This window comes from Salvelinus sp. IW2-2015, unplaced genomic scaffold (genome assembly GCF_002910315.2).
Source record: "Salvelinus sp. IW2-2015 unplaced genomic scaffold, ASM291031v2 Un_scaffold2251, whole genome shotgun sequence".
Taxonomy (NCBI): domain Eukaryota; kingdom Metazoa; phylum Chordata; class Actinopteri; order Salmoniformes; family Salmonidae; genus Salvelinus; species Salvelinus sp. IW2-2015.
This window is the reverse complement of record NW_019943580.1, coordinates 70,230-94,966: the sequence shown is the minus strand read 5'-3', so window position 1 is coordinate 94,966 and position 24,737 is coordinate 70,230. Positions and strand designations below refer to the sequence as shown.

The 24,737-nt window shown below is 41.9% G+C and overlaps 2 protein-coding genes across 3 annotated transcripts; both read left to right on the top strand.

Annotated features, from left to right (window-relative positions):
- Positions 1-4,524: 4,524 nt before the first annotated feature.
- Positions 4,525-6,810, top strand: LOC112073401 (zinc finger protein OZF). Its single transcript, XM_024140696.2, has 2 exons — positions 4,525-4,806; positions 5,021-6,810. The coding sequence occupies exons 1-2, from the start codon at positions 4,635-4,637 to the stop codon at positions 6,226-6,228; spliced, it is 1,380 nt and encodes a 459-aa protein (XP_023996464.1). The 5' UTR covers positions 4,525-4,634; the 3' UTR covers positions 6,229-6,810.
- Positions 6,811-7,331: 521 nt separating this feature from the next.
- On the top strand, positions 7,332-15,976 carry LOC112073402 (uncharacterized). 2 transcript variants are annotated; one of them, XR_011476535.1, is made up of 3 exons: positions 7,332-7,630; positions 10,278-14,123; positions 14,291-15,976. XR_011476535.1 is itself a non-coding variant. In XM_070440132.1 (2 exons), exons 1-2 carry the CDS (start codon positions 13,928-13,930, stop codon positions 14,497-14,499), a joined length of 405 nt encoding a protein of 134 aa, XP_070296233.1. In that variant the 5' UTR covers positions 13,332-13,927; the 3' UTR covers positions 14,500-15,976. The 2 variants fall into 2 exon arrangements, 1 of the variants encoding a protein (XP_070296233.1); XM_070440132.1 differs by lacking the exon at positions 7,332-7,630 and having other exon boundaries at positions 13,332-14,123.
- Positions 15,977-24,737: the final 8,761 nt, after the last annotated feature.

Sequence of the window (24,737 nt, the reverse complement as noted above, 5' to 3'; positions counted from 1 at the left end):
TGAGCTCAATGAAGCCAAAACATGTGCGTCCAGGCTTAATTGGTTGCACAAAGACCAAGCCAGGATGAGCAGACACGGATTCATTAAGCCAGGTGAAACCAATCCTGGATAGGTGCGCGCTCACGGCTCACTCAAATAGACCCCGCCATAGATCACAGATTAACTGATTTACCATGGCAACTAGAGCCGCGTACTTTTCCCCGTCGGAAGCACAAATCCTCATGGAGGCATACGAGGAGGTAAAAACAATTAACAAGAAAGGAAACACCGCCACAGTGATAAAGCAAAGAAAAAAAGCGTGGCAAAGTATTGCAGACCGCCTGAATGCGTAAGTAGTGCACAATTACACACCACCGCTCCGCTAAACATCACAATTACAATTCAATATTTAATTCACATCTCCCAAAATGCCAAGTTTGTACTGTAATTATGAAACGGTTAAATTTTTAATTTAAATGCACTGCAGATATGAGTGAAATTGTGTAAAGTAACTCCATCACACTGTATAAAGCTATGATAAATTTTTTGATTTTTTACTGAAAACAAGACAAAAATACCAAGTAATTTTTTGCAGTGTGACTCCATTAAATGTGTGTGTGTGTGTGTGTGTGTGTGTGTGTGTGTGTGTGTGTGTAGATTAAACATGAACGGGCCAAAAACGACATGGCAGCAGGTCAAAATCAAATACAAGAACATTCTGCAGAATGGTATGGTCCCTGACTAATATTTAACAAAGCACAAGCATATATGTACCCAGAAGGTGCCTGCTCACACATTGTCTGTACTGTTTTAGCAGTGAAAAAGAAATACCACAGACAAGGCACGGGTGTGGGTCACCAAAGGCTGACCTTACCCCAGCAGAGGACATGGCCTTGGAGCTAAAAAAGGCAGGCCGTCTAGAGAGGACCCGGGGGAAAGAACAGCATAGGTTCCTCCCAAGATGCCACCCGTTCATTCAAGGTATGTCCTTCCATCTCTACATGGGATACAACCACATTCATATTGAATCAATTTGGACTGTCTGACTTTGGTTTACCTATTGCCTTGCAGTGTCTGCAGCACTGTGTTCCTGTTAGAGCCACCAGCACAAGCACCAGACGATGCTGATCCAGTGAGTACTCCATCAAAGGCATACTGTAGGCCTGGCATGTCTTGTCTACTAGCTTCAATATGAATCCGATTAAATGTGATAGGGTGAAGGCCCCAGTGCAGCAGCAACAGCACATGATGAGACGATGATGAGGAGGAGACCATCTCTCTGGATTCCAGAAGGCATGGGTATCATTAAGACTGTGAAAGTACTATTTACTCTACAATGTGAGGAGTCCTCATCAAAATCAAAAAATCTAATTTCTTTTACAGGACCCAGATGCTATACAGTGGGAAAACCAGCCTGGCAACATAGTGCGTATTAATAAAAGGACACCACATCCTGCCAAATTCCAGCTGCGCTAATTATTGTGTTCACAGAGCTCACAAGCTATCAGAAAGTTGTATGGCAACCACCTCCGGCGCCAAATAGAACTGGCAGACATAGACATTCAGTACAAGAAAGAAAAAGATGGAAAATCTTGCACTGGAGTCCGAAATAAAAAAGAGACAATTAGGAAACTGGACCTTGATAAAAAAACTGAGAGGAGGTGAGATATGCCTTCAATGTACACTGTATGCTAACTGTAACACAAATGTATTAATCATTATTTTCTTTTCCTCCCCAGCTCCAAGAAGATGACACAGCTCAAAATAAAAATTAGGTATATTCTCGTAAAGTCAAGTGAGCCATGACATATGAGCTCTTATTGTGAGCACACAGGACCGTGCATCTTTCTAAGGTTTTTTTATTTCCACAATCAGTACAACCAAGATCATCGTTATAAGGCATCGCCCTCTTTTGCCCACCCCCCCAGCACCAGGTGTGGCCACTACCTATATGAAGGCCCAAAATTGTGTGTCCTTTCTGCTCTGACAATGGCATGCCCATTCGTGCGAAATGTGGTGGATGAAGAAGCACTTGTGCTGAGGAGAGCCTTCAGGCAGAAAGGGTCTTCAGGACCGGTTGGACCCACGCCTTCCCTGATGACCATCTATATGAAAGATACAGGTTTTCTGCAGATGGCATCAGGTATCTATGCAGACTACTGGGTCCCAGGATTAAGACCGCACTGCACGGAGCCATGCACTGAGTGTGGAGCAAATGGTTTGTGTGTCCTTGCGCTTTTTTGCTAGTGGAGCCTTCCTGTACTCAGTGGGGGATGCAAACAGCCGAACAAGGCACAATTTGCCGCACAATAAGGAGTGTGGTCTGGCTATCAAAGCATTAGCAGATGTCTCATTCTCTTCCCTGCCACAGAAGACTCTGTGACATCAAAGAGATTCTATAGGATGCAGTAAGAGATCTACAAATTACAGGACAACTTTTAACACATGATAGGATACTCATTACTTTGTGTGACAGGTTTCCCCAATGTCATTGGTGCAGTGGACTGCACACACATAAGGATAAAAGCCCCCTCAGGTGCCCATGAGGCCGATTTTGTGAATAGGAAATCCTTTCACAGCATTAATGTTTAGTGAACATAACTTTTTGATATTGTCCATTGACGAACACTCTGCATTGCCAGTGACGTGCATTGATTGGTGTAATATCCTCATCTTATGATTTCAGATGGTCTGCAATGCTGACTGTGTGATCAGCAATGTTGTGGCAAAATGGCCTGGCTCAGTCCATGACTCCAGAATCTTTCGGGCCTCTGAAATCTATCAGTGCCTATCACAAGGTAAGCCACACAACCCCTATTATAACCATCATGGCTGTGTCAAGAATATCACTGTGTTTATGAGTATAATGATGAGATTTTGTGTTGACTGGTGAATTCTCGGTGTGTTGCTGGGAGACAGGGGGTATGGCTGCACCTTTCTCCTGACACCTTTCACAGACCCCCGGAAGCACAGCAGGCCTACAACCATGGCCATGCCAGGACCAGGGCAGAGTTGAAATGACCTTTGCCTCCTGAAGGCACGCTTTCACTGCCTTCACAAATTAAAGGTCAGCCCTGTTTGGGCATGTGATATTACTTGGCTTTTGCTGTCCTCACAATGTGGCTACCTGAGGAAGGAGAGGCCCCAGAGTGCCACCAGCCATGGACTGGGACAATCCGGCAATTTCCCGATGACGACAGTGGTCGGCTGCTGAGGACCAATATGTGTTGAATTTTTAGTTAGTATGTGTGCTTTCAATTTTGGTTAAATATGTCCTGCGGTGGCAGAGGAATTTGGGTTTTTTGGGTTCGTTTTTGACGAATTTGGCCTCTTATGATGTTTGTGCGGTATACTGTGTGTAATACAATGCAGGGGAGGCTACTGCATCCATTCATTTTCTGTTCAGTTGATGTGTATGGATTTGTCCTGCATTTATTTTAGTGTGCAGACATGCAGGGTGTTATATACAGACCTTGAATGTGTATTTCATTTTGTATAATATGCTTGGATTCGCTTTCCATCTTGTAGAGTCACTGTGACTTCAGTTTCGAAGAGGCTGATGGTTTACGCTTTGTTTTGTCCTTATTCAATAAAGGAACATAATGTTACACATTGTGTTTTATATTCATATGGAATGTATTTGTTTATATGACAGATACTAGGCCACACTGAAGAAAAAGGATAAAGTCATAAATTATGAGCTGGTTCTTTCTGCAGAAAAGCTACATATTGTTTTTACAGTTTTGATACTTATGACAATGTGATACTTAATATTCTGGCACATCAGCATGTCTTTGTTTTAGAAACCATACTGAAGTACAATTTCACGAAATGCCCCACATCTGTCATTTTAACAACTGTCCTCCTTTAAAACAACTGTTACAATATTATGACTTGTTTTTTTCCCTCTGTGGCCCTAATATTCTATCATTTTATATATAGCCTTATAGTCTATGGGAAACGTAAATTATCTAATGATAGCAACATCTAAAAATCATTTTTATCCAAATCATTGAATAATGATCACAAACGTTTAAATAATAACAGTGGGTCTAGTTATATGTGATAACAATGATAGTGAGCAGTGAAATAACTATTGTTTCATTTGTGTGACTGCTGACAATTAGTATGAAAAATTCTGGAATTTAGCCTGGTCTGGAGCAGGCTAGCTCCACAGAATAAATCTCCATGGTAATTTATACCATAACATATCCTCCTGCCCCCTATCCATCTTTAGTGCAACCGGATTACGGATCAATTGAGCCAGGATCACCAAGATATCCTGGCTTAATCCCTTATCCTAGTTTTGTGCAACAGGCCCCCGTCCTCGAAAATATAATGTTTACATTCTCAACTTTATTTTTCATGTTCACGATTTATTTTATTTTGAATTCAATACATATGGCGTGAAATTGACCCCATACAACTGACTGACTATGTTTCCCGTTCCAAGCTTTTTGGGCGAGAAAAAGGACAACAATTTGAAGCACCGAAGTCGCATTCCGTTCCAGCAGGTGGCGATAGTGAAAAATGTGTTTGCCGCCGTGCTCAAAGGAACGCCCTTCTTTGTTAACCGCATAGTGTCTACGCTATGTTGTTGTAAATGTTCCTGTGATTATCCGCTAGCAAGCTGATACAACTTTTGTCCTCTAAAAATGTCTAAAATAGAGTTATTGAGAATGTTTCTCAGCCAGAGATTGACAATGGCAGCTGAGGAGATATTCGGCGTCGTTGAAGAAACGATAGCAGAGTACCAGGAAGAGAACAGCCGTCTGCGTAGCATGCTGGATATCGTTATTAAACCAGATATACTATTACACAGAATAGGTGTGTGACTGAGGCAGATAGCTGTTATATTTTAAACGTTCTTTGCATATGTCAAGTGATCAATGTCATGATTTATCGACCAATGACAATGTAGCTAGCTAGCTATGTTAGTATCTATCTATCTAAATACCTAGATAACGTTAGCTGTCTAACTAGAATACTATTCATGTCAACATTTTAGATGTTTTATTTAATTCTCTATCCTTCCCTCCAGACATCCAACAGCCCACTCACCCTGTATCTGAAAAGGAGGTGTTCCCTGAGCAGCAACACTGTGAGCAGGAGTGGAGCCCCAGTCTGGGGCAGGAAGACCCACATTACATACAGATAAAAGAGGAACCGGAGGAACTAGAGTCATCTTTGAAAAATGACTCCAACCACCAGGACCTGACTCAGTCCTCACTTCTTTATGAAACCCAAAGTGAAGACTACGAAGAGACGTACTGTCTTCCCAGCACCTCGACTGCACAGAGGAACTACTCTCTACACAGCACCTCCACTGAACAGAACATGATACAGATCAAACCAGAACTTGATGCAGAAGACAATGGAGTATCAGAACCATCCCGTGAGTCTCAGCCCCTCTTTGCAGAAGATACAGAGTCTTCTGCAGCTCAGAGTAAAAACATGAAATGTGTCAAAGGGGTAGAGAGTAGACCTCTGTCAGGTTCAAAGCCACTTAAATCCAAGAGATCACCATCAAAGAGATCACAGACAGTAAGAAAACAAAGTGCCTATATCCACTGTAAATTTTGTGGAATGTATTTCTCCTACTTAGCTTCTTTAGTGAATCATGCAAGAAAGCATGCACAGGACAAAGAATGTCTATGTGGTGTGTGTGGAATACACTTAGAGTCCACAGAAAGCATGTTAGATCATATAGAAACCCACGTTGGAGCTAGAGTTTGTCATGTTTGTGGTACATTTTTCCCTGGGAGTGCTGAGCTGAATGATCATATGAAGGTTCATCCAGGGGAGAAATCGTTTTGCTGTCCTGATTGTGGCAAGTGTTTCAGAAAAAATCCAGATCTCACAGCGCACAAGAGGATTCATACAGGGGAGAGACCGTACCGCTGCCAGTTTTGTGGCAAAGGATTCAGTCAGAGTGGAAACCTGGCTGTGCATATGAAGAGCCACTCTGGGGAGAAACCGCATTGCTGCCCTGTTTGTGGGAAATGTTTCAGCAGTAAATCTTATATGAACACACACATGAAGATTCACACAGGGGAGAGGCCATTTTGCTGTCGTTTATGCGGAAAATGTTTCATAAGAAACCCTGATCTGACAATTCACATGAGGACTCATACAGGGGTGAAACCATATACGTGCCAATATTGTGGCCAAGGCTTCAAGCAGAATTATCACCGGAAACTACACATGAAGATCCACATGGGAAAAACCATATCATTGCCATCTTTGTGACATGTATTTCAGCACTAGCACCCAGTCAACCTGGCTTGAGATTTCACATGGAAGAGAAGGCGTCACTGCCATGACTGGCAGAGGCTTTGCATAGACTGGAAGTTTGGCACGGCATAATGACAATGCACAGAATACTTTAGTGTAGAAAATACTGACAGTGGACCTTGTTTGTGATACATGTTTCATTCAGCCGCTTTATTGAGGAAATATTTTTCTTGCAGTTCAACAATTTTGCAACGTTCCTATATGTGGTTGTTTTACCTGTTTTGAATACACTGACTGTAAGTTGCTCTGGGTAAGTGTGTCAACTAAATGACCAAAATGTAAATGCAAGAAGTCCAATTGACACAGGAGAGAAACCATACAATTGTTTTATGAAAAACATACATAATGCAATGATTGCTGCTAAATGCTTAAAATGGATGAACTCCCCTAGAAGATTCTTGTGAATCAACATTCACACGAGGGAGAAAACATAATGACAACCCGACAAAAWACCTCATGACAACATGACAGTTGTTCCATATAGGGAGAGTCTTTCAGACAATATGAGAAGGGCATTAAAACATCTCATTCCCTAAATCTACTGTCATTCTTTATTTCTAGGAAATATATCCCTCTTCTTTCTTTAATTAATTGCAGACATGAGAATGTTGAATTAGTGATAGCATTATGGTGTATTCTATTTTTAGCGTACTTTTGTGATCTAGGGAGGCATTGATTGATCTAAACTTCAGATTTGCACCAGCTGTGCAGTATACTACGTGTAGGTCTATTTGCTGGATTAGATTTGAAATGTACAGACACTGGAGGAACTCCAACAATAGATTGGGATATACTTATTCAATCTGATCAATGACGAGAGATTAATTAATTTTGCTCAGAAATCAGTGTCCTCTTCTCAAAGGCAGAATAGACTGGTGCAAACTGCAGGAGCTTCACGACCTGCGCCTTCCGCTCCAGCAGGGGACGACAGTGCAAAATGTATTATGTCGTGCACGCACAAAGACTATATAATGACGAGATGCTCATGTCTCCGCCCTAACAATGGGAAGGTAGGCGACGACCTTGGGTAAAAAAAATAAGCCCATGTAAACGCATTGGGCTTGTTTTGGACAGAGTTAGGGGAGAGTGAAACCTCTCGCTTCGCCTTAGCGCTCCTTATATTTTCGACTTGGTAGCTATCTAGCCAACTTTCCTTCTCTACAAATGTCTAAAATAGAGTTATTGAGAATGTTTCTAAACCAGAGATTAATAGCGGCAGCGGAGGAGATATTTGGTGTCGTTGAAGAAACGATAGCAGAGTACCAGGAAGAGGTTTCTCGCACAAGGGAGGAGAACAATCGTCTACGGCTCACGCTCGATATCCGTACTAAGCCAGATATCAAGTTACATAGACACGGTGTGTTATATTTTCAACATTCATTTCAAATGAGACACGATAAGCCATCAATTAAATAAAATGTTGACTGTAGATAGTTCCAATATCTGTAAGAAGATTACTCAATCTTAAACCCATCTAACTACCCGGCTAACAATTCTAGGGAGATTACTTTTTTTTTTATGTTACCCGTAATCGTCCCATGTTTGATTGTCCAGTTTTCCTTTAGTTATGGAAACATTCTATCTTTGTTAGCAAAAATATTCTGATTATTTTAGCATGTTTTGGTGTTAAAGTTAGAACATTCCCTTTAATGTCACACAGATCTTATCAAGAACGTGGCTACAATGTTATCAGACATCATTAATGTTCTAGACGTGCTTTATGGTACGTTGCAAAAACATTTATGTCCGGTTTTCTGAGGGTTTTAAAGCAACGTCCCACAAATTATACACAGGACATGGTTGCCAAGTTCTCAGAATGTAAGAGATTCGTGTTCTAGACATATTTCATGGGAACATTGCAATAACATTTCTGTGTATCAGTTGTCAGTATGTCGCCTGATTTGTCGGAAAGAAACGTTCTCCACCCAAAAACCATTACACCTTGTTACTGTTGCCAAACCCATTAAGACCCTGATTGGTAATCCATTCACAGCTCTTTGTCTGTTGGCAAGGTTAGGGTTACTCACACACCCACAGTGCTTTTAACACACTGTTTTCAACTACCACATTTGACATACATGATTACATTGTGCATGTTGATTTATACAGTAATTATTATGCAACATGTCCTCACCTGGGATTTGAACTCGCAACCTATTGGTTCACATCATTCAGATCTTCCTGCTACTCCACCATGTCTGTGTCAGTTATCAGTTAATTGGACTATTCTCTCATCATTGATTTGATTGACTTCAACAATTGAAGGGCTTTCTATATTATCTAATGTTTGTGTGACATATTAAACAGTTTTAATGATACTCCTCAATCACTAGGATCAATATGTTTGTCTTGAGTGTACTTTTAACAGAACTGAGAGTTACTTCAAAGTTCATTCACCCTCCTGCTTACACATATCAAGTTGTTTCAGGTCTACTCAAGTGTCTAGGGAGGAGGGTTAGGGTTTCTTCTTGACAGGGCCTAACTATTGGTGAGTGTTGGGTCAGTAACCAAAAGGTTGCTGGATCGAATCCCCGAGCTGACAAGGTAAAAATCTGTCTTTCTGCCCCTGAGCAAGGCAGATAACCCACTGTTCCCTGGGCGCCAAAGACGTGGATGTTGATTAAGGCAGCCCCCTGCACCTCTCTGATTCAGAGGGGTTGGGTTAAATGCGGAAGACACATTTCAGTTGAAGGCATTCAATTGTACAACTGACTAGGAATCCCCCTTTCCCCAATGATTTCATGCCCTAGAGCAGGGCTATCCAACTCTGTTCCTAGAGAGCTACCATCCTGTAGGTTTTCACTCCAACCCTAATCTAGCACACCGTATTATCCTAATTAGCTGGTGGATACACTGAATCAGGTTAGTTACAACTGGGGTTGGAATGAAAACCTACAGGAGGGTAGCTCTCCAGGAACAGGGTTGGAGAGCCCTGCCCTAGAAATAACCCTCATTGGGACAGTCGTTAGGTTGTTCGTCATTGGTGCTAGTGGCCTTGGTTTGAGACCCGCAGGAGAGTCGACCTACTCTCACATTCTTAGCAATATGTTAGTCATTATTTGGCAACAGTTACAACACAACAGTGTTTGAAGTAAATCTCTGTTAAAAGTACACCCAAGAAAATATTTTATTGATCATAGTGATTCAGAAGTATCATTAAAACAGGTTAATATGACCCATCAATATTAGGCAACTATAGAGAAATCCCTTAAATTGCTGGAATAAGAAAATAAAAAATAAATAAGAGAATAATCAGATGAACTGACAGCCTACTTTACACAGACATGATGGCGTAGCAGGAAGATTGGAGTACTGTGAATTAAGGGGTTGAGAGTTCAAATCCCAGGTGTGGACATGTTGAATAATAATTACTGATTAATTGAACATGCACAATGTAATTATGTAGGTCAAATATGGAAGTTGAAAACACAGTATTTTAAAAGCACTCCGTGTAATAGTTTCCCTAACCTTGCCAACAGACAAAGAGTTGTAAATGAATCAGTGGTTTACCAATCAGGGCCTTAATTGGCTTGGCAACAGTAACAAGACGTGATGTGTAAAACATTTTATATTGTGGACACAAATGTTTTTGCAACGTTCCTATTAAACATGTCTCGAACATTAATATCTCATGTTCTGAGAACATGACAACCATGTTCTGTGTATGTTTGGTGGGACATTGATGGAATATTCTCCTAACCAGCAGAAAACTGGAGACATGAATGTTCTTGCAACATTCCCATGAAACATGTCTAGAACATTAATATATTACGTTCTGAGAACATGGTAACCATGTTCTGGGTATGTTCTATTTGACATTAAGGGAATGGTCTCTTGGAAACATGCCTTGCACATCCCGGGAACATTCCTAAGAAAACGTTAGTTAATGACCGAATGAGACGCTTAAGGAAATATTCAAATAAAGTTGTGGGAACATTTTGTTGTTAGCTGGGTACATTAAGTCAGCTCTTGAATGTTCTATTTCATCCCTCTCTCCTCTCCAGATCTCCAGCAGCTAACTGTCACCGTGTCTGATGAGGTGGTGTCCCCTGAGCAGCAGGAGTGGAGCCCCAGTCTGGGGCAGAAGGACCCAGAACCCACACGGATGAAAGATGAACCAAGGACCAGTCAGGAGGATGAGAATCCTTTCAATGAGTTTATAAACTCTTACGGCTGTGTATCAAGTGACTATTATCAGGACCCAACTCAGTCCTCACTTGAAGAGAGRTACTCTCTACCCAGCACCTCAACTGAACAGATCAAAACAGAACCTTATGTAGAAGACTATGGTGTATCAGAACCAACCAGAGAGTCTCAGCCCTTCTCTGCAGTAGATAGAGAGTGTTCTGCATCTCAGAGTGAAAACAGAGGACATATTGACAGGATGGAGAGTGGAGGACCTCTGTCAGGTCTAACGTTAAAGCCACTCAAATCAAAGAGAACAAAGACGGTAAAAGGACAAAGTTCTCATAGTGTTCAGGACAGGAAATTGAACCATCTAAAATCACACTCGAGACCCAGTGTAAGCTGGGATGCTGCTCCTAGTTGTAAGGTATGTGGAAAGCAATTTGACTCCATGGCTTCTTTATTAAATCACGTGCAAACGCACACACAGGATAAAGAACATCTTTGTGGTGTGTGTGGAAAATTCTGTCAGTCCACAGAAAGTATGATAGATCACCTACAAACTCACATCGGAGCAAAGTGTTGTCATGTTTGTGGTAAATATTTTGCTTGGGATGCTTTCCTGAAAAGGCATTTGAGGAGTCATACAGGGGAGAAGCCGTTTCGCTGTCATCATTGTGGCAAAGGATTCAGTCAGAGTGGAAACCTGGCTGTGCATATGAAGAGCCACTCTGGGGAGAAACCACATCGCTGCCCTGTTTGTGGCAAATGTTTCAGCAGAAACCCTGATCTGACAGTTCACATGAGGACTCATACAGGGGTGAAACCATATAAGGGCAGTATTGTGGCCAAGGCTTCAAGCAGAATTATCACCGGAAACTACACATGAAGATCCACATGGGAAAAACCATATCATTGCCRTCTTTGTGACATGTATTTCAGCACTAGCACCCAGTCAACCTGGCTTGAGATTTCACATGGAAAAGAAGGCGTCACTGCCATGACTGGCAGAGGCTTTGCATAGACTGGAAGTTTGGCACGGCATAATGACAATGCACAGAATACTTTAGTGTAGAAAATACTGACAGTGGACCTTGTTTGTGATACATGTTTCACTCGGCCGCTTTATTGAGGAAATATTTTTCTTGCAGTGACTGTTGATATGTGGTTATTTTACCTGTTTGGAATGTACTAACTGTAAGTTGCTCTGGGTAAGACAGTGCAATTATGTTTCACTGTTAGTCTACACCTGTTCCTTACAAAGCGTGTCACAAAAAGAAAATGGATTTGATTGCTGCTAAATGCTTCAAATGGATGAAGTCCCCTAGAAGGTACGAGAACATTCACAAGAGGGAGAAAACATAATGACMACCTGATGAAAATCCTCCTGGAAACATGGCAGTTGTCCCGTGTAGGGAGAGTCTTTCAGACAATACAAGAAGTGCATTAAAACATGTCGTTCTCTGAATCGACTGGCTTTATTTCTATGAAATACAGTGCCTTCAGAAAGTATTCATACCCCTGGACTTATTCCACATTCTGTTGTGTTACAGCCTGTATTCAAAATTGATTCATATTTTCTCACCCATCTACACACAATACCCCATAATAACGAAGTGGAAATATGTTTTTAGAAATGTATTGAAAATGAATTACAGAAATATCTCATTGACGTATGCACACCCCTTAGCTCAGGTGCATCCAATTTCCTTTGATCATCCTTGAACTGTCTCTACAACTTGATTGGAGTCCCCCTGTGGCCAATTCAATTGTTCAGACATGATTTAGAAAGAAACACCTGTCTATATAAGGTAACACAGTTGACAGTGCATGTCAGAGAGGGCAGATAGGCAATCTAGGGCACTCAGGATGTGCGATGGTGCATTTAAAACTACACCGGTTGAGGCTTTGCAAGTAGATAATGGGGAAATGCCACTATCCCTTAGCGTTAAGTGTACCCTGGCATACTGGGCAAGACTGAAGGGTAGTACGGTAGTGTTAAAGGAATTTCATTCCTATATGTTCATCAACCAATTCAATTAAAACACTGCCCATTTCTAAGAATTTGTAAGATAGTTATTTGCATAAAATGGACAGAAACCAGTCTCAAAATCAATCAATCAATAGCGTTTATTCTCGAGAGTACTGCCCATAAAATCATGTACATTAGTTTATATACCTCATTATTTCGTCATAACTGTCTCTCCTCCTCTCGGATACAATGGCAATATAGTTCACAAGCCTTCCCACATTGTCTGCCACCTGTTAAACAATCTACTACTAGCCCAAGGTCTCTCCCCTCCCTGGGTAGAGACAGAATGTCCTGTAAGGAACACAGCATTCCAGCCGGTCTGACGATAGCTCCATTCGTTTCTAACATGGAACAGAAAGTCCTTGTTCTAATTCTTGACTAAAACTACACACATTATATTCAGTATTATGATTATAATAAGATTCATACATCCATACAGTAACATAGTAGTATTCTGTTTAGTTATAGTTCTAAGTTAAATGTATACATAATTTAGTCATTATTCATAAAAATCCCATAACAGGTAGATCATCCTACACTGACAGTATTGGAAGACTGCTGGTAATATGAAAGATATCAAAAGAGGGGATTTGACCCAGAGATTTGGAAAAGGGGTTTATAAAGATGGACTCAGGGAGCTTGTTATAGGGCCATCTGTGGCAATAGGAAATGTCATCGCCGCTCCCCATCTAACTTAACAGAGCTTGAGAAAATCCCCAAATCCAGATGTGCAAAGCTGATACAGACATACCCAAGACAACTCAAAGCTGTAATCACCTCCAAAGGTGCTTCTACAAAGTATTGACTCAGCGGTGTGAATACTTATATAAATGAGATATTTATGTATTTCTAAAAACATATTTTCACTTTGTCATTATGAGGTACTGTGTGTAGATGGGTGAGATTTTTTTTTTTTTTAAATACATTTTGAATTCAGACTAACAACAAAATGTGGAATAAGTCAAGGGTTATGAATACTTTTTGAAGGCACGGTACATCACTCCTCTTCTCTTTCTTTAATTAATTGCAGACATGAGAATGTTGGATTAGTGATAGCATTATGGTGTATTTTATTTTTTGTGTACTTTAGTGATCTAGGGAGGCATTGATTGATCTAAACTTCAGATTTGCACCAGTAGTGCTGTAGCAGCGCCACCAGCTGTGCAGTCTACTACATGTAGGTCTATGTGCTGGGCTTTAATAGAAATGCACACACTGGAGGACCTCCAAGAATAGATTGGGAAATACTTATTCAATCTGATCAATGATGAATAAATTTTGCCTATTAATCAGCCCTCTTCTCAAAAGCAGCACAGCTGGCGCCACCTGCAGGATCGCGACGACCTGTGCCTGCCGCTCCAGTAGGGGGCGACAGTGCAAAATGTATTATACCGTGCACGCACAAAGACTGGCAGCGCTCTTTGTCTTGTTGACTTTGTTTATGTTGGTAGCTAGCTGGCTAACTTGGCTAGCTAGACAGCTTTTCTTCAAAAAAAAATGTCTAAAATGGAGTACTTGAGAGTGTTTCTCAACCAGAAATTAATAGCTGCAGCCGAAGAGATATTTGGTGTCGTTGAAGAAACGATAGCAGAGTACCAGGAAGAGGTTTCTCACACAAAGGAGGAGAACAGCCGTCTACGGAGCATGCTGGATATTCGTTCTAAGCCACAGATCAAGTTACATAGACGAGCAGGTGTGTATTTCTTTTAATAACGTTAATTTCATATTAATTACGATTAGCTTTCAATTTAATTAATTTTTTACAGTATTTACAAAACCAAGGTCTGTAAAAAGATAATTATTGTAAGCCTAGCTACGTCTCAAGTCAGCTTTTGAGTTTTTTCCCCCCATTATCTCCAGACCTCCAGCAGCTCACTGTCACCGTGTCTGATGAGCAGCAGGATTGGAACCCCAGTCTGGGGCAGAAGGACCCAGATCCCACACGGATGAAAGATGAACAGAATGAACCAAGGACCAGTCAGGAGGATGAGAATCCTTTCAATGAGTTTATAAACTCTTACGGCTGTGTATCAAGTGACTATTATCAGGACCAATCAGTCCTCACTTGAAGAGAGATACTCTCTACCCAGCACCTCAACTGAACAGATCAAAACAGAACTTATGTAGAAGACTATGGTGTTCAGAACCAACCAGAGAGTCTCAGCCTTCTCTGCAGTAGATAGAGAGTGTTCTGCATCTCAGAGTGAAAACAGAGGACATATTGACAGATGGAGAGTGGAGGACCTCTGTCAGGTCTAACGTTAAAGCCACTCAAATCAAAGAGAACAAAGACGGTAAAGGACAAAGTTCTATAGTGTTCAGGACAGGAAATTGAACCATCTAAATCACACTCGAGACCAGTGTAAGCTGGGATGCTGCTCCTAGTTGTAAGGTATGTGGAAAGCAATTTGACTCCATGGCTTCTTTATTAAATCACGTGCAAACGCACACACAGGATAAAGAACATCTTTGTGGTGTGTGTGGAAAATTCTGTCAGTCCACAGAAAGTATGATAGATCACCTACAAACTCACATCGAAGCAAAGTGTTGTCATATTTGTGGTAAATATTTTGCTTGGGATACTTTCCTGAAAAGGCATTTGAGGAGTCATACAGGGGAGAAGCCGTTTCACTGTCATGATTGTGGCAAAGGATTTACTCAGCGCGGACACCTAAACTTACATATGAGAAGCCACACAGGGGAGAAACCACATCAATGCCAAGATTGTGGCAAATGTTTCAGCCAGAATACATCTCTGATAGTGCACATGAGGACTCACACAGGGGAGAAGCCATACATGTGTCCTGTGTGTAGGAAATGCTTTACCACATCAAGTATGTTAAAGAAGCATCAGACAGCTCACAAACATGTAGGTGTCGTGAATGTGGCCAATGCCACAATGGATTCAGACCATACCGAGCCACGTGAAGAGGGTTTACAAGGAGGAGAACACATGACTGATCCCTGTGTGGGGGGAGAGAATCAGACAGCAGACTGAGACACGTGAGAGGAGAATCAGGAGATAGCTCTCCTCAGGACACTGCTCTCTGATGAATATCACGTTCTTACAGAGAGCAGTTAGTGGGTTTCAGAGCAACAGGAGTCCCTGCTCATTAGTTATAGGATGACACAGAGGACATGATGTGATCCACTGTTCTCTGTCTGTATATAAACCTTGCATTGGTCTTGAGAGTAATATGTCTTGTTCATATATGGTAATATGTCACAATACATCTGCCCTGATGTTGCAAACAGCCTAGTATTCAGAATGTTTGTTCCCTTGTGTTTAATGTGGCAAGATCTTCCATACACCAAATGTCATACTTACCTCTGAGCCTAATGCCAAAATGCACCAAGGGAAAAAAATCGATTTCATTTCATGTGTATTTACATGTATAGAGAATTGGTATGATACAGTTACGCTATGTTCAATGGGAACTAAATATACCACCTGAAATGAGAGCTTCTTCTTTCAACCAACCCAGATATTGTACATTCCCAGACATGCATTAAGTACTACAGAATAAATGGCTGATAATGTGTTCATTGAAGTGTCTTTTTTTCAGCTTCTCTCTTCTCTGGCAGCGTTGTGGGATCATGTTGGGAACACCAACCATGCAACCATTATCTGATGAAATCAATACAAGTGTTAGGATCATCTTTAAATAAAAGCCCTCTGTAAAGGCAGTGGAAATATCTCTGAGCTGTCTATCAAATGGCTGCATCTACACACTAATCATTTAGTGAGTTATACTGGTGTGGACACAGACCCTGTTGCACGAAGAGTAGTTCCATGGGGTAGGGACGTCCCAAGAGGAGTTYGGTCAGCTAGAGGAGGAAGCGCTCGCTTGGAGGTTGTGTTGTGATGCACAAGATTTGAGATTTGTTTGAATGACTTCGTACCTGGAGAATTGTGTGGAGTCAGAACTGGGTGAATGAGTTGTTGATGCGTGAGAAGTTTGGAAGTCTGACAGCCGAAAAGGAGGCGAGTAGTGTGGACGAAATGGAGAAACGGTTGGAGAAGCAACAGCTGTGCTGGAATGTGAACAGAATGGGTGTCAGTTCTGATGGTCTGGAGTGGGAGGATGCGGGTCAAGGAATGGTCAGTAGTGGAAAGACGGGGAGAATAGAGCTGACACTGAAAGCAGTGGATTGTGTTTGATGAGACCACAGCGCCTCATTTACACCCTATCCAACTAACCAATGCAGTACAGAAAGAGATGGTTGAAGTCAGATTAGCCCAGTTCATTGGAAATGGTAGATTGTTCATATTTTGTTGTAGCCTGATGGAAATCTTAATGGGAAGAATATTAAAAGTAATGTCAGGGGTGCCAATACTTAGGTTGAGGGGAGTCATCACTGCGGTCCCAATATCTATGTTCATAGATGATATTACAGAAATGTGACAGGAAGCAGAGTGATTGAGGCCAAAAGGGTGATCAGTAGGAAAGAGGGTCAAAGAAGTGAAAGCTTATCAGTGCTGCTGAGGTTTGAGAAGGTTTTACCTAGACAAGTACAGAAAGGATTCATCAGTTTCAATGTCAGAGAATGTGTCCCATCCCCATTGCTGTGTTTTAAATGCAGAAGAATGGGACATGTAGCTGCTCAGTGTAAAGGACAGAAAATATGTCGGGAACATGGTTATACAGTGAATGTGATAGCAATGTGAAGGTAATTGTGGGGGGAGGGGGGGTGCATATAGTGCAGCATTTGGTGGATCCCAGGTGCAGAGAGAGGCTCAGAGCTATAGAATCAGTCATGATGTATTGTATGCAGAGGCTGTAAAACAGATTGGTGGAACTACAGTGTGGAATGATGGAGCTTCCATGGTTGAGCTTCCATGGTTGAGCTTACTGTACTAAGTGGACCTAATGTCAGGCTGGTGCTTCTACTGGACCTGGCATGGTTTCGAGACCTGTTCATAAATCTTGTGCTTATGAATGTGCTGTGTCAAAGGACACTTTGATAGTAAATAAAGTTAACTTCATAGCTTTCATTGGTAAGGTTATCAACACGACTCAGGTTGTGGAAAGCAGAAATGCCAAGTTGAAGGTTATTGTGGATGCGGCAAAAGTTGTTATTGGGAGTAACATATGTTACTGTTGAAATGGTTGTAGACACGCTGAACAATCTTAAGGGTGGATTGTTTTAGCATGATATAGATCAAGTTTAATGGGTTGTGGTGGCGTGGCAGTTTTTTTTTTGGGGGGGGGTAGAAGTTAGTTGGGATTTATTGTTTTATTTAATTAAATTTGCTTGGTAGTACAGAATTAGGCAGACCATGATTGATCGCATTCTCCAACACAGTAGGTGGCGACATGCACTTTAAACGTGTGTTTTCGCGGACCGCCATGATATCATAGAAGAAGACTGTCGCATTCCACTCCAGCAGAGGGCGATAGTCAATTAGTGATGCCCTACACAGAGGGGCATGCGCTTCTGTGTTTATATTCTGCAGAAGTGCATGCTAATTTTGCATGGAAGAAAATAAACAATAAAAACTGTCTAAAAGAGAGTTGTTGAGAGAATTTCTCAACCAGAAATTAACAGCGGCTGCTGAGGAGATATTTGGGGTCGTTGAAAAAAACGATAGCAGAGTACCAGGTAGACATGTTCCGTACGAAAGAGGAGAACGAACGTCTTCGTGGGCTGTTGATGTTGTACAAAGGAGGTATGTAGCTTCATACAGTCAATTGTTTGTAGCGTCTAACCACATACAAAATGGGAGGGGTAGCTACACGGGTGTCTATCTAATAACGTTAGCAAGCTTTCTACCCAGATCCAAAATGTTTGTCAATGGCGAATCTTCATTGAAGTGCCGGTTACAAAACCTACATTTATAGTGAAGTCCGGGGAACTGGCCTTATAGCTGAGATCCTCAAAGTGTGAAGCAGCTCCACTGCATTTATGCCGGTTTTGTTTTTGAAAAGGAGGAGGGAGACGAGCATCCAGCAACGCAACCTGGTATCAACGTTTCATATTATTCTGTACGTATTTCCGAAACATTCCATTTAGTATTTGTTACGTTTCATATGGTATGTATTAATTTGTGGATGTCCATGATCCATTTTGTGTATGTTACTAATTCCAATTTGTGTGATGTTATGAATTTGCTAAATGTACAATATGTTATGAATTTGCAAAACGTTGTTACGAATTCCAATTTGTTTTGGCTAAAGTAGCTAGGATAGGGATTAGGGTTAAGAGTTAGGTTAAAGGGTTAAGGTTAGGGGAGGGGTTAGCTAAGTAGTTGCAAAGTAGAAAAAAAGTAGTAAGTAGTTGAAAAGTTGCTAAAATGCTAAAGTTGCCCGTGATGAGATTAGAACACGCTACCTTTGGGTTACTAGACGTTTCCATTATACGCCCATCCATCCACCCTGACCAACCACCCTCCTTTCGTTTTTGCCTGAAGTAACCTTCTGTCTTATGTAACCATACCAAACTTAACATATCATACTTATTTGAACATCCAGGATTTACTTTTACTATGTTACGTCCAGTCTGAGACCAGGCTGAGCAAGGTAATAGAACAAAAATAGTAGTAGTTACACTGCTGTTCTATCACGCATGCAATGATGTCTGAGGGAATAAAATATTGTTTGTTGTTTGAAGTGACATCTTTGTTGTTGTAATATCTCAAACAGATGTGGCAGTTTTACCAAAACATTTTCCAACTTTAACAGATCTACATGTCCAACTGTTTCTCATTCCCTCCAGAGTCATCACTTTGGTGCAGGTTGCCCCTGAGCAGCAGCAGCCATGTACTCAAGTGTGGCGCCTCCGTCTAAGACGGGAGGACCCAGAGTCTGATTCCAAAGAATATCCAGACCAAGTATCCACTTCTGAAGGTGGGTTCACTGACAAGCTCTCAACACATACAGTGGGGCAAAAAAGTATTTAGTCAGCCACCAATTGTGCAAGTTCTCCCACTTAAAAAGATGAGAGAGGCCTGTAATTTTCATCATAGGTACACTTCAACTATGACAGACAAAATGATAAAAAAAATCCAGAAAATCACATTGTATGATTTTTTATGAATTTATTTGCAAATGATGGTGGAAAATAAGTATTTGGTCACCTACAAACAAGCAAGTTTTACTGGTTCTCAAACCTGTAAACTTCTTCTTTAAGAGGCTCCTCTGTCCTCCACTCGGTTACCCTGTATTAATGGCACCTGTTGAATTGTTATCAGTATAAGACACCTGTCCACAACCTCAAAACAGTCACACTCCAAACTCCACTATGGCCAAGAGCAAAGAGCTGTCAAAGAACCAGAAACAAAATTGTAACCCTGCACCAGGCCTGGGAAGACTGAAATCTGCAATAGTAAGCAGCCTTGGTTTGAAGAAATCAACTGTGGGAGCAATTATTAGGAAATGGAAGACATACAAGACCACTGATAATCTCCCTCGATCTTGGGGCTCACGCAAGATCTCACCCGTGGGGTCAAAATGATCACAAGAACGTGAGCAAAATCCCAGACACACACAGGGGGACCTAGTGATGACTGCAGAGAGTTGGGACCAAAGTAACAAGAGCTACCATCAGTAACACACTACGTCGCTAGGGATCAAATCCTGCAGTGCCAGACGTGTCCCCTGCTTAAGCCAGTACATGTCACAGCGCCGTCTGAAGTTTGCTAGAGAGCATTTGGATGATCAGAGAAGATTCGGAGAATGTCTATGGTCAGTATGAAACCAAAATAGAACTTTTTTGGTAAAAACTCAACTCGTCGTGTTTGGAGGACAAAGAATGCTGAGTTGCAGCCAAATAAACCATACTACTGTGAAGCATGGGGTGGAACATCATGCTTTGGGGCTGTTTTCTGCAAGGGCCAGGACGACTGATCCGTGTAAAGGAAGAATGAATGGGGCCATGTATCGTGAGATTTTGAGTGAAAACCTCTTCCATCAGCAAGGGCATTGAGATGAAACGTGGCTGGGTCTTTCAGCATGAAATGTCACAACACACCGCCGGGCAATGAAGAGTGGCTTCGTAAGAAGCATTTCAAGGTCCTGGAGTGGCCTAGCAGTCTCCAGATCTCAACCCCATAGAAATCTTTGGAGGGAGTTGAAATCCGTGTTGCCCCAAAACATCACTTCTTAGAGGAGATCTGCATGGAGGAATGGGCAAATACCAGCAACAGTGTGTGAAACCTGTAAGACTTACAGAAACGTTTGACCTCTGTCATTCCACAAAGGTATATAACAAAGTATTGAGAAACTTTTGTTATTGACCAAATACTTATTTTCCACCATAATTTGCAAAAATAATTAAAAATATCTACAAAGTGATTTTCTGGATATTTTTTTTTCTCATTTTGTCTGTATAGTTGAGGTCCCTATGATGAAAATTACAGGCTCTCATCTTTTTTGTGGGAGAACTTGCACAATTGTGGCTGACTAAATTCTTTTTTGCCCACTGTATCACCAAGCCATAACATTGGTCAGTGGGCATATAGCTATCCCTTTCAGCAAACAATTTATTATAACACAGTCGTGTGTTGTTGTTAGTTGTATTTTAGGTAATACTCTTTCAACAATCCAAGGCAGTTTATTAGTGGAAATGATATGGAAATCGTACAGTCTGTGGCTTTAGGCCCTGCTGACGCTGTGTCCTTTCTTTTCCTTCAGATTTCACATTCCAAATGGAGACAGAAGGGTCTGTAAATGAAGCCATCAAACTGAAAGTCATCCTCAATGACAACAGAATAGAGAAAGTGATTCTGCCCTCTCAACCTGACTCACTGAATGAGCTGATATCAACGCTCAAGGAGAAACTGCATCTGAAGTTTGATTTCAGTCTTCTTTATGAAGACCCTGATTTCAACAATGAGCTCTTCAACTTAGAGACCATTGAAGACTTGCCTTCTCCTAGGGCTACGGTGAAAGTTTTGCAAATACGACGTGATGCAGACCTCGGTTTAGTCGGAGTCTCAGCCACCGAGTTACAGGACGCTCACCAGAGCGGTTAGGCAGGTGACCTGAAGTATTTGTCATACCCACTTTATCGATGGAGGTTGAGTTTGCTCTGAGAGAGGGCAATTGTGCATATCTGAGACATGAAACGGTGCTGAAAATAACACGGACTCAAAAACACAACATTCTTGATCGGATGGCTTGGACAATCTTCAATTCCAAAGCGTACCCAAGTGACAGAGAAACTGGCTGGAGATGGTCCACGAGATGATGAAAGAAAACAGAGACCTGCCACTCATCAATCAACACATGCAGAAGACATTTGCTCTCCGACGCTAAGAAATAGTTAAATCCAGTCCCTCGGTAGAGCATCTCAGAACATGCTGGCCAGCACTCTTCCTTGAAGCCCAGGTTAAGCAGACTAAGAAAAGTTGTCTTTGTCAATTCATGTTCTCATAACAATCTACATTTCCATTGCAGTTCAGACCTTTTTGATGCATGTCACATGGGCTTCTGGTTGTACTCACAAATCATGGTTATCAGTAACAAAATTTTCAGGGCAGACTCAACTTGCCTGACTGCCATAAATTGGGATTTTCTGTGTGCTTTGTCTTTTGCTTAAGGTACATGCTGAGTTTCAGAGAATCACCAACCAGAGCCTGCGGCAGATGTTCTACGCTGCCTTAGACCACCACACACCCCGCCTGCTGACCCTGTTCAGGGAGAAGGGGGGGAAGTCCACCACCCATGGAGGGAATTCTCAAGCATCCTGAGAGTGTACAACGAGCAGGTCAGTGGGATTCACTTGATCAGGGATGGACAATCTTGGTGTGGCTGCAGACTCTTGTTTCAACCAAGCAGTGACACACCTGATTCAACTTGATCAACTAATCTTCAACCAAKACTTTGTTTACTGCTTGGTTGGAACAAAAGCCTGCAGCTACACCTGCTTTTTGTGCATAAGATTGGCCACCCATGCGCTACATGGACATGTGCTTCAACTATTATCTGTGACTGGAACCAGATTAGATCACTCCTATGTTGGGGTTGACGAGCTCAACTTACTGGATTATTTAAATGCTAAATGACATTGTGAAATGTGCTCTCTTTAGTTCACTTCACAGGGAGAAAAGAACATCACCGTGGCCCGTTCTGCAGTCCTGGCTGGTCTCCCTTTGTTGTTACGAGAGGATAGTTCTGATGTCTTCARAATCTGCRAGGTAGCCACCTGGTTTTACAGCCTGTACCATTATCAACGCATTCTTTCGTATTGTGTTTTTTAAACTTAGTTTTTTCCTCTGTCATTAAGGTGGGAGAACTCAGCAACMCTGGTATTCTGGATGGAGTTTCCATTCTCTCAGTGGTGGGCCAGCACAATGAGGTGGTGGGTGGTATACCCATCAGACCAGCCCATGTATCCATTGTCCTTGAGGATAAGATCGTCATGACTAACTCCTGCTCCTGGCCAGACGCTCTCATGGTTGTTTTTGGGCTACTCTACTCCCTCCATCTGAACTACCCCAAGGCCCTGGGCAGCACCTTTGAGTTCATGCAGAAAGTCTTCCTGAACCTCGACGATGGAAAGCTGAAGCCCAAGYTGCTAGCACTGAAAAATGAACTGTTGGCCTAATTCTGTAGTGATGAGATGGAATTTTACTTTCAGTGACCTCCTATATGCCGAGTGAGTGGTTTGAAAACAATGGTTRTTTTTGTTTGGTTTGCTTTTTATATTTTTGTACCTTTTTTGTGAAGGTAATGGATTTGATRTTGTATTTCAATTCACTTATAACCCTTTTATGTGCAAAGAAGACACAGGTCAGTCAACACATTAACTTATAACCCTTTTATGTGCAAAGAAGACACAGGTCAGTCAACACATTAACTTATAACCCTTTTATGCGCAAAGAAGACACAGGTCAGTCAACACATTAACTTATCAAATCAAGTTTATTTTATATAGCCCTTCGTACATCAGCTAATATCTCGAAGTGCTGTACAGAAACCCAGCCTAAAACCACAAACAGCAAGCAATGCAGGTGTAGAAGCACGGTGGCTAGGAAAAACTCTCTAGAAAGGCCAAAACCTAGGAAGAAACCTAGAGAGGAACCAGGCTATGAGGGGTGGCCAGTCCTCTTCTGGCTGTGCCGGGTGGAGATTATAACAGAACATGGCCAAGATGTTGAAATGTTCATAAATGACCAGCATGGTCACAACCTAGCACCACTAGGTTGATATCTTCAACCACCAACTTACAATCCTGAGACAAGGCCGAGTATAGCCCACAAAGATCTCCGCCACGGCACAATCCAAGGGGGGGCGCCAACCCAGACAGGAAGACCACGTCAGCGACTCAACCCACTCAAGTGACGCACCCCTCCTAGGGACGGCATGGAAGAGCACAAGTAAGCCAGTGACTCAGCCCCTGTAATAGGGTTAGAGGCAGAGAATCCCAGTGGAGAGAGGGGAACAAGGGCGGGTCGTGTGCAATCCAGTCCTTCCGTTCACATCTCAATCTCCTGGGCCAGACTACACTACCAATCATAGACTACTGAAAGATAGTCTTCATATAGTACTTAAAGGTTGAGACGGTCTGCTACTCCTCACATGAGGTAAGCAGCCATTCCATAAAAATGGCTCTATTGGAGAAAGCCTGCTCAGTTTTGCTTAGACATTCTAGGACACATTAGGACTGTCCGTTGACCGCTAGGTCTAGGTGGCACACAGAGCGCCGGGTAATGCTACTGTGAGATATGTACGCAGACCAACTCGGAAAGATAGTAGGAGCAAGCCCATGTAACGCTTATAGGTTACAGTAAAACCTTAAAATACCCCTGCCTTAACAGAAGCCAGTGTAGGAAGCTAGCACTGGAGTAATATGATCAAATATCTGGTTCTTAGTCAGTTCTAGCAGCCGTATTTAGCACAACTGAAGTTTATTTAGTGCTTTATCCGGGTAGCGGAAAGTAGGCATTGCAGTTGTCAACTAGAAGTAACAAAAGCAGTGATTATTTTTCTGCATCATTTTTGGACAGACAATTTCTGATTTTTGCAATGTTTACTTAGAGGAAAAAAGCTGTCTCTGAAACATCTTGATAATGTTCGTCAAAGAGAAGATCGGGTCCAGAGTACGTCAGAGTTACCACCTCACAAGTGCAGTCTCAGCTATGAGGGGTCTAAACCAGACGAACGATTCGATATACAGTTGTGTCTTCAGGAAGGCAGTGAGTTGCCTGCGCACAGCTTTTTCAAAATAATTGAGAGGATGAGATTCTGATATAGGCTGATATGTTTATATTTTCTGGGTCAAGATTGGCTTTTCAAGAGAGGCTTTATTACTGCACTATTTAGTGATTTTGTACCAATCGGTGGATAGAGAGCCTTGTATTAAT

Coding starts and splice junctions, on each gene's coding strand:
- LOC112073401 (XM_024140696.2), top strand. CDS start 4,635: ATGTCTAAAATAGAGTTATTGAGAATGTTTCTCAGCCAGAGATTGACA. Junction 4,807..5,020: donor TATACTATTACACAGAATAG/GTGTGTGACTGA, acceptor CCTTCCCTCCAG/ACATCCAACAGCCCACTCAC.
- LOC112073402 (XM_070440132.1), top strand. CDS start 13,928: ATGTCTAAAATGGAGTACTTGAGAGTGTTTCTCAACCAGAAATTAATA. Junction 14,124..14,290: donor CAAGTTACATAGACGAGCAG/GTGTGTATTTCT, acceptor CATTATCTCCAG/ACCTCCAGCAGCTCACTGTC.